Source organism: Triticum aestivum, chromosome 1B, assembly GCF_018294505.1.
Source record: "Triticum aestivum cultivar Chinese Spring chromosome 1B, IWGSC CS RefSeq v2.1, whole genome shotgun sequence".
In the NCBI taxonomy this organism is placed as follows: domain Eukaryota; kingdom Viridiplantae; phylum Streptophyta; class Magnoliopsida; order Poales; family Poaceae; genus Triticum; species Triticum aestivum.
Genome location: NC_057795.1, coordinates 563,678,824 through 563,688,644, shown reverse-complemented (window position 1 = coordinate 563,688,644; position 9,821 = coordinate 563,678,824). Strand labels below are relative to the sequence as shown.

The 9,821-nt window shown below is 49.8% G+C and overlaps 2 protein-coding genes across 2 annotated transcripts; one reads left to right on the top strand and one right to left on the bottom strand.

The window, feature by feature from the left end:
- Positions 1 to 3,061: 3,061 nt before the first annotated feature.
- On the top strand, positions 3,062 to 7,249 carry LOC123138513 (traB domain-containing protein). Its single transcript, XM_044558493.1, has 9 exons — positions 3,062 to 3,672; positions 4,084 to 4,131; positions 4,281 to 4,340; positions 5,178 to 5,264; positions 5,349 to 5,453; positions 6,256 to 6,369; positions 6,495 to 6,595; positions 6,698 to 6,809; positions 6,964 to 7,249. Exons 1-9 carry the CDS (start codon positions 3,253 to 3,255, stop codon positions 7,084 to 7,086), a joined length of 1,170 nt encoding a protein of 389 aa, XP_044414428.1. The 5' UTR covers positions 3,062 to 3,252; the 3' UTR covers positions 7,087 to 7,249.
- Positions 7,250 to 7,603: 354 nt separating this feature from the next.
- On the bottom strand, positions 7,604 to 9,256 carry LOC123138521 (peroxidase 1). The gene is made up of 3 exons (XM_044558501.1): positions 8,652 to 9,256; positions 8,409 to 8,574; positions 7,604 to 8,301 (listed from the first exon to the last, which is right to left on the bottom strand). The coding sequence occupies exons 1-3, from the start codon at positions 9,057 to 9,059 to the stop codon at positions 7,877 to 7,879; spliced, it is 999 nt and encodes a 332-aa protein (XP_044414436.1). The 5' UTR covers positions 9,060 to 9,256; the 3' UTR covers positions 7,604 to 7,876.
- Between the last annotated feature and the right edge of the window lie 565 nt (positions 9,257 to 9,821).

The window sequence follows — 9,821 nt, the reverse complement described above, 5'->3', positions numbered from 1 at the left end:
ATATCCATGTTAGTCGTAGCAGAGGTTGGGCTGGAAAGATACAAGATCCACCCGGTAACCAACAGAAATGCCAGTTGGAAGAAAGTAATGCAGAGAGATAAAATTCTCACCCAGAGGCGACCGGAACATCCATCTTGATCCTCGGCAGGGTCTTCCGAGCCTTCGGGGGCGTGGCCTTGGGCTGCTTAGCCATCTTTTCAATTGGCTCAGGAGTCAACGTCCAAGCCCGCTTTTGCGTCCTGGTACTGGAAGCCACGGCCTTGCCCCGCTCGCCTGCTGGATCATGATGCTGTTCGGATCAGCGCTCCAAGTGTGGTGGCGAGTTGACCTCCTCGTCGTCATCAGCTTCGTCGCTCTCCCCCTCGTCATCACCGTCTGACGATTGATACTCGCCACTCTCGTCTGCGCTGTCCTCCCCTTCCTGGTCCTGCTCCCGGGTCTGCTCGCCGTTGGGCATGGAGTACATCTCGGTATAAACCTACAAAACAAGAAGTCAAGTGAATTCCAGTCGGTACCAGAGACAGATACAAGATACACAAGAAATCAGTCGGAGGCAGAAGTTCGAACCTTGTCGGGTGGATTGCTGTCACTGAAGGGAGCGACCCTCCTGGCCCCCCTGGGGTTGTCCTTGTTGCCCGTGATGCTCTTCAGCCATCCAGCCACCGTCTTGGCTGAGACTTCCTCCGGATGAACGCGAGCGGTGTTGTTGGCACCGGAATACATCCACATCAGATGGTCCCGAGCCTGAAGCGGCTGGATGCGCCGACTGAGAAACACCTCCAGTAGGTCCATCCCAGCTACACCCTGATTGATCAGCTGGACCACCCTATCGACCAGCATGTCCGTCTCCATCCTCTCCGCAGCAGTCACTTTCAGCGAGGAAGGAGTTCAAACGCGATCAAAGGAGAAAGGGGGGAGTCCAGTCGGCTGACCCGGGGTAGGGACGTCCTAGCAGTAGAACCAGGTCGACTGCCAGCCCCTGATCGACTCGGGTAGGGTCATGGACGGAAAGGAACTCCTCTTCCTCTGCTGGATCCCCAAACCACCACACATCTGAATGACATGCGTTTTCTTGTCACTCGAGTTGCCTTCTTGACCGACTGGGAATGGACAGTGAAGATGTGTTTGAAGAGACCCCAGTGAGGTCGACAGCCAAGGAAATTTTCACACATGGACACAAATGACGCGAGATAGATGATGGTGTTGGGAGAAAAGTGATGGAGTTGGGCTCCAAAGAAATTCAGAAAAACCCGGAAAAAGGGGTGTGGAGGAAGCGAAAAATCACGGTCGACGTGGGTGGCAAGCAGGACACACTCACCCGGTCCTGGCTGCGGCTCCGCCTCCCCCTCCGACAACCTCGCAGTGCCGTCGGCGACCAACCCGAGCTCGGCCAGCTCGTCCAGGTCCTCTTGCCAGAGCGTGGATCGGATCTAGTCGCCCTGGATCCATCCCGTCGGCAGCGCCGACCACGACGACGACCCGCGCTGGGTCTTCTTACCCTTCGCCGCCCCCTTCGCCTTCTTCGCGCGTTCCAGCGCCGCCGTCTTGTCCTTCACCATCGCGGCGGAGCGGTGGCGCCGAGGACGGAAGAGCTGTGCGCAGAGGAGAGGCGGAGGAGAAGGGAGGGGGGAGATTGGGAGCGCACGGTGAAACGCCTCGGCCTCGCCGCCTTTTAAAGGCCCACTTCCGAGTGGCTGACGTGCGGGCTCGGGCGATCCTGTCAAATCTCTGCTAAAGTCGCGCGCCCGATACGTGGCGAAAAAGGTGGCGCGGGGATCGAGGCATCCCTGCTTATCCATCCCGATAACCACGACACCCTTCGCCCCGCGCGCTTCCCCGAAATTTCGAATCCCGTCGAATCCGGGATATGCAATAACCAATCGCGCCGGAGATCTCGCAACAGAAGACAACGATCGACGGGCGACGACACTTATCCACTCGACAACTCCAGAATCGATCGAGGCAATTGAAACGAAGCTAAAGTTCAGGCGCAAACCTTCTGTTAGACGCAAGCACTCACTGAGCACAAAGGTTGAAGCGAAGTCCGCTGCGATCTTCTTTTCCACTCGGTCCTCAATCCATTCGGGGGCTAATGATGAGGGTCTAGACCTAGGGTAGGGTCACATGCCTGACCTAGGAGCCCCATCCAATGTCACTACCCTAGAAGCAAAGAAGCTCAAGAGATAACGGGAAGTACCCAAGGAAGACGTCGAGTGTTAGTCACTCGACCGCCATATCACTCGGGTACCCCAATTTTATGAAGATCACTCGACCTATGAAGACCAAGAGCCAGGCGGAACTACAACGGTCAGACGTTCACTCTGTAGTCTTTATAGGCATTAATTGTACTTAAAGCTGGCGTTATCAGTAACGTCCCTCCTTAATGAACATTGAACCCTCTGTAACGGAGGGGAGCTGGGGTCCTGGCGCACTCTATATAAGTCACCCTCCTCCTCTGGGACAAGGGTTCGCACCCCCTATTACATCACACACATATAATCCAGTCGACCACCTCCGGGCACTGAGACGTAGGGCTATTACTTCCTCTGAGAAGGGTCTAAACTCATAAATCTCGCGCGTACATCTTCACCATAGCTGAGATCTTGCCTCTCCATACTTACCCCCTTTGTACTGTCAGTCTTAGAACCACGACAAGCGTCGCCCTTCCGTCCAGTCAAATCACGGGCATCAATGCCGTGCGCTGCATGGTCTGGGTCGGCAAGAATGCAGCGTGACAAGCGGCACGGTCGTTCGATGGAAAGCATAGGAGGGACTGGTGGGGGTTTGTGATGGGCCAGGGCAGCCTGATGTGGGCATGTCAGCGAGCCGGATGTCCGCAAAGCCCCTTCACTTTGTATCCGGTTTCCGAAAATAATATAACCTGACCAAGACGTATGCAACCGGTTCCAGGGTCCGCGTTGAAGATGCCCATACTGATGTCCGAACTAGTCGACCCCGTGTGATCCGAACCACAAGAGCCGTTCTCCCCGAGGCCATCGACAGAGCATGACGATGATGCATATGCAACCGCGCGCGGGGACGACAGATCAAGCAAGCAACGAATAAAAGCGAGGCAGCGCGGCGCGGCCACGTCGGTGGTTCGAACGGCCGAGATCGCGCCTCCCACGTCTCTCAGAGAGATCCCAGCCGCTGCACCGACGGAAGCCACGTCACAGGCCGTCCCGTCCCATCCCAAACTGACGCCCACCGGCACGGCGAGCAATCCCACCCCAAACTGACGCCCACCGGCGCATGATCCGCCCGCCTCGCCTCCTCCTCCACCGCGCCCCCTTCCTCCTCCGAACCCCGCAACCGCCTCGCGCCCCGCCGCTCCGCGCCCGCCGAGCCCTAACCCCGACTCTTCAGAGCTTCGCGTCCTGCCGCCTCGCGCCGCTCAGCCTGCTGATGGATCCGGCCACGCCCTACTCCGATGCCGACGCCTACGCCTACGCCGAGTTCAACGGGGAGACTAGCGTGGACGACCCGGAGTTCGCGGACGCCGAGGCGGAAGCGGGGGGAGAGGACGCTGGTGATGAGATGCCCAGGGAACTGCCCGAGGAGCTCGCCAGAGGGGTGGTGTGCCTCGAGTGCCAGACTTCGGCCGAGGCCGTGGCGGCCGGGGAAGGCGAGACCTGCCGCGTCTACGTCGTCGGCACTGCCCATGTCTCGCAGGTGAGCCTGCCCTGTCCTCCAGTCACGGATTTCGATTTTCGAGCGTCAATTGCAGGACCCTTGCACGTTTCCTTCTGTTCTAATCCCTTGTTGGAGCGTTAAAACACCACTACTCGTGTACATTAGTTTCAGTTCGGGATAATTTTACTCTTGAAAAGCGAAGAAAGTTCCATCGATCTAAGATTTAGAGTCCAAGCACAAAAGGTAGGGACGTCTGCCTGCATTGGCCCCGCAAGCAAGTTGCATTGTTTTTGGGCTTAGTACTAGTTCTGTCCGGGCTACAGCAAGGGCGTTAGTACTGCTACCCCACTGGTTTTGCTTTGATTGTGCGTCATGTGCTAAAAAAGGCCACATCAGTCATCAGGACATTTGTAATTTCGAATGATAACTTGACTGCTGATTTTATTGTAGGAATCATGTGATCAAGTCAAAGCCGTCATCAACTTTCTGAAACCTCAGGTTTCTTCCTCTCTTTACTTATCATCAGTAGTTTCTACAATTGGTGGATCATTTGGCAGGTTGGCTGCCAGTTTTGGAGTGTTTTATTTTCTAATTGATATTGGAGATTTTCAACTAATTTATTTGGAACAATTTTTTTGGAATTGTAGGCTGTTTTCTTGGAACTGTGTTCCAGCAGGGTTTCTATTCTGACACCACAAAACCTTCAGGTATGAAACAGTCAACATGTGTAAAGCAGGAAATAAATGCTTATATTATCCTATAATGATCGTTGGTTCATTACATTGAATCTACTGTACTTGTGTGAATCAAATTACCAGGAAGTGCTATAAGAATTTTGAGTCTGTTGTGCTTCAATCGTTATCTGTTATCCCCTCAAATGGTGAAGAAAGCCACTTAATAAGACTTTGGGGTTCACAAAATTAATCTTAATGAAGAACTCTCTGTTGGATGTTGGATATCTCTAATACTACCTCCGTTTCTAAATATAAGACATTTTGGCAGTTTAAATTGAACTGCCAAAACGTCTTATATTTAGGAACAGAGGGAGTATAAAGTTGGATAAGAAAATACGACTGAAGTTTGCTCCAGAAGATACTTGTTTAGAATTTGTTGGTAAAAACACAAGTTGTTCATAATTTGACCTACTTGAGTTAATTGTGGTAAAAACCGAAGTTGTTCATAATTTGACCTACTTAAGTTAATTGACCGAATGGGCTTGACACTGTTGATATGGCATTGCATATTCTCATGGACACCAATCAAGCACTTCTAATAAAACATATTTGTTCGCTGGGATAATATATATAATTGTAATGTTGGATAGTTGTGCTTGTTCATGCATGAACAATGGTTCTCTTGGTTTATAGTTTTTACAGATCCTTCATCTAAGTGCCATGTATTTAACTTATAATATACATTTATTATCTGTATCATCGAAATTAGATCATATAGATTGTACAAGATATCATCTCCAGTTTGGCATGTTCTATTATAGAGTATCATTATTTCTTCTCGTTCATCATTCGATCTGATTTTGCCCATAGGTTCCTACTATGAACGAAATGATTGACATGTGGAAGAAGAAAAAGATGAACACCTTTGGGATTCTCTATAGCTGGTTTCTTGCAAAGGTATGCACTGAATTTGTTGTGCATTCAGTACTAATTTAAGTAGTGTTCATGGTAGCCGATATGATGTTGCTTTTGGCACTGAAGGTTGCTAGCCAGCTTGATGTGTTACCTGGAGCTGAATTTCGAGTGGCATTTGAGGAAGCAATGACTTATGGTGGCAAAGTTATCCTTGGAGATCGCCCTGTCCAGGTACAGAACTTAAGTGGTTGAGTTTATCATTCAGAAGGGTACTAGATGCAACAAATTACATGAAATGATCTACACGGATAAGTAGTTCACTGATTATTCCAATTTGTTCCCACATGGATAAATTTGATCAACTTTTATTGTTGCTATATTCTCTATGCATCTAATAGAACGACAGACAATTTATTCCAACAATTCAAATGGATTAAACATACATTGCTGATTCATGTGCCATTAACTTCTCCACTCATATTACTGATACAGATTTTATTCTTAGAAGAAAAAAAAATACACATCTCATCTGTCTTCTTGGATTGATTGAATGGTGGTTAATACTGCTTGCTTGTTCTTAAACTTTTAATTTCAATCTTCTAACGCGATGTGCCATAAACTGATGAAGGTTGGTTATGGACATTGGACCCAAAAGATTATATGCATCTAGTTGTCATGGTGTTGTGCTGTAGTAGGATCCGTTTTAAGTGATTAAGGACCCGTTCGGCAATCCGTCAGCTCCTTAAAATCCTCGCTCCAGGATTTTTAACTGCAGCTCCGTCCGCTCCGGGAGCGGAGCCGTGGAGCGGAGGGACACTGAACGGGCCCTAAAGTTAGAGCATAACCCGGGGTTATCTTATGTTAATTCTTGTACCTCTTGACTGCTGCTATTGTTGGCATAATATTATTTACATTCAGCATGTCATATTGGTCCTTACTCCATTGAAATCTTGGTACTAGGAGATAGGTCGCCAATTAATTTTCATAAGCACTGAACTGATGCCATTCTATGTTTTTCTTTTTTCTTTTGAAGATCACTCTAAGGAGAACTTGGGGGAAAATGTCATTGTGGCACAGGGCTAAATTTCTGTACTACATTGTTTTCCAGTCCTTATTTTTACCGAGCCCTGAAGATCTTAATAAAATGGTATGTTGTCTTGGGCAATACATTTGCTACAGCGAGCACTTATGCTTATTTGCTTTTAGATCAAATGAACCAGAAATAATTACTTTACTGTATTTACATAGCAATGCCAATGCTTGTTTATTCAGTTAAAGGACATGGATGATGTCGACATGCTAACACTTGTCATTCAAGAGATGAGTAAGGCATTTCCTAGTCTGATGGAGACACTTCTCCATGAACGTGATATGTGAGTTCCTTCAAAATTACTCTGTTTTTATAAAGCATTTTGTGTTGCTATTCTCAATCTTATAATAATGGTTGAGCTTTAACTTCTTGAATTTTGTTGTAGGTATATGTCTTCCAAATTATTGAAGGTAGCAAGGGAACATTCTTCAGTGGTGGCAGTTGTGGGAAAAGGGCATGTTTCTGGGATAAAGAAAAATTGGCAACAACCTATTGAGGTAAGAACTTTTTTCTAACAACATCATTTCGTGTGTTATATCTTTTATGAGCTAGAAATTCATTACTATTTTAGATCACTTTGGTTGGTCAATTGACAGTCAGAACAGATCTATTTTTCATAATGCTCACTTCAATTATCAAATTTCCGTGCAGGTACAAAGTTTGATGGAATTACCTGTGCCTAGGAAAGGTGTTTCGAAGTTGAAAATTTTGGCGTCCATTGGAGCAGTAAGCGCAGTAGTAGCATCTGGAATCTATATATGGGGTAAAAAATAACAGTGTATCCACCAATGTGTCAAAGTGTTCTTTGTTCTTGTCATGTGTAGTCTCTAAAAAGCAAAGAGTGTTCAGTTCTCACTTACAGTTTTTCATTATACAATAGGTGTAATTTCTGGAATCGAAGTTGAACAAATGAAAGAACAATTCACTGCATTGTACACTGGATTTGTCTCTTTCCAAAGCTTTCCTATTTTACTAGGGTGGCTTGTTCATTGCTACAAAAAACTCCGGCGAAAATGTTTAAGTTGCAAATTTAGAATAGGAAAACGATTTGACTTGATTTTATTATCAGGAGTCATTTTGGCTTGCAAATTGTAGTGCATTGGTGCAAATTTTTTTAGTGCATCACCGGTCATTGGATAGGTTAGTGTTTAGTTTTGGTTGTCTCCATACAGATGTTTGCTCTCACAAGTTAAACTTGCATGATGGCTGACGCAATCTGTAGCTAAATTATTTTGTTATATGTGGCCAGATTTGGTGACCGAATTGTGGTTGACCAAACAGAAACATGTGGTTGGTCAAACAACCCGATGTAACAGATAATTAGCTCCACGCAGTACTCGTCATGAACGACGACCATGTACAGTATAAGTATTAGTACGTGGACTGACTATTTGTACAAGTTACAGGTGATGATCCCCTCAGCTAAAAAGCAAACTGCCTTGCATCTCTTTTGCATCTTCAGTTAATAATAATATTAGCATAAATAAAGATCAGAGAACCCGATAAACCCCCACACAAATCAACCATTGTGTGTATATGTGCAAGTGCAGCCCTGAAGCTAAGGCTAGTCAACAAAAACGCCGCAGGTCGCCCTGACCTCACCGAGGTGGTCGGGGAGCACGTCGGTGCGGCCCATCTTGACCATGGCCGCCGCGAAGTCCTGGTAGTACTCGTCCGGCGACGACGCGTTGGCCATCCTCTCGACGTAGTCCCTGGTGGCGGCGTCGTGGAGCAGGCTGCCGTCGGACTGGAAGAGCCCCCCCGTGGCCAGCACGTGGCGGTAGTAACTGAGGTCGAAGGTGAAGCCGCTGCCGGGGTCCATGGGCACCTTGGTCCTCCTGCCCCGGCCGCCGTGGCGGCGCGGGCAGAGCTTCCTCAGCTGCCTCGCGTACCGGGCGCCCAGCGACGGGTCCTGGTCCATGGCGCCCGTGAAGTTGTAGAGTCGCTTCTGGAACGCCTCGCAGTGGGAGGTCCCGATGCTGTGGCTCCCTGGAGGTGGAGGATGCCATTGTCAGTGCGGTGTGTGCTGGGCTGTTGCTGTCGTCCACGGACGCACGTACGCGTGAAGCGATGGGGAGGAAAGGAAAGGCGCGTACCGAAGAGGACGACGATGTCCTTGGCGGTGAGGGACTTGACGCTGAAGAAGGTCTTGACGTCGACGATGTTGGAGTCCGGCGGCGCCAGGTCGTTCTCCGCGTACTCGGCCACCGTCACATTGCCGTCCCGCCGCCCGGTCTCCACGCCGTACCACGGCCCCTTGCTCTGCAAAGTAAGCACGAGCTGGTGAAAAAGATGCCCAATTAAATCAACTTCTCGTCGTGGTCTCTTCAGCTACTCACCAGGTAAACGGCGTCCCTGGCGGCCATGGCGATGATGTCGGCGCAGGAGACGGTGAGCGGGCAGAGCATCTCGAGCTTGGCCTTGATCCTCTCGATGGCGTCGTAGCCGCGCATGCTCCGGTTCGGGGTGGCGTCCCGCTCCGCCGTGCCCCGCCTGGACCTGAGCATGATGGAGCCGTCGCAGCCCTGGACGAAGCAGTCGTGGTAGTGCATCCGGAGCAGGGAGGGCGCGAGCGTGGGGTCCTCGTGCAGGATGGCGTGCATCTCCGCGAACACCACGCCCTCCGCGATCGGGCACGTCGCATTGTAGAACCCGACCTGCAGCTCCGCCTCCGCAACCGCGAGGGCACCCACCACCGCCGCCGCCGCCAGGGCCAGGACGAGCGGCACCCGCCGCTCCCTGGACATGAAGAAAGCACGAGGCGGTCGACGAACAGAACAGAGACGGGAGAACGATGGGGCGAGGAAATGGGGACGGGGAGGGGCGGGGCGGTGGCACAGTGGATGGGAGATGGGTGCGGTGTGATCACGGGGCAAAGGTCAAAGAGTGTGGTTGCGCTATGCTTTTCGGACTGTTGTCCCGGCGTGTGACGCGATGGATGGAGTAGGACGGACTCCGCCTCGAGGCTTTGCTTTGAGTGGAGGGATTGGTTGGTTGGTTGGTGGGTGAGGGGGGACGCGCGTCGGCCGGGCTCGAATGCTCTCGTCGGCTCGGGTGCGACTGATTCGCTCAGCGGTGTCGGCTCCATGGACGGGCGCGTGCTCGTCTTGTCGCCATCGGCGTCCCTGGCGATTTATTGCGGATGGTCTTTTGGGGGAAACGGTCGTATCTCGTGGACTCGCAGTCAGACTAGGCATCAGCTGGAATATGCTGAATCCCGCAAAAAAAAGGAGGGCTGGAATATGCTCAAGCCCAAGGCCAAACCTATATGCCGCCCGCGGGCGTCATATAGCGTTGAAGCCAGCCTCCAGACTGGCCTGCCTTGTTGGCTATTGTTTCATTTTTTCTTTTATTTCTTTCATGGTTTTCATGAGTTTTTTTTCCTTCACATTTCCCTTCTTTTATTCTTCATTTCTTGTTTCTTTCTTGGTTTTCAATGATTTTTTTTGTTTTCCTTTGTTACTTTATTGATATGACTGCTTTTCATTCTTTTTACACTTGTTTCTCTG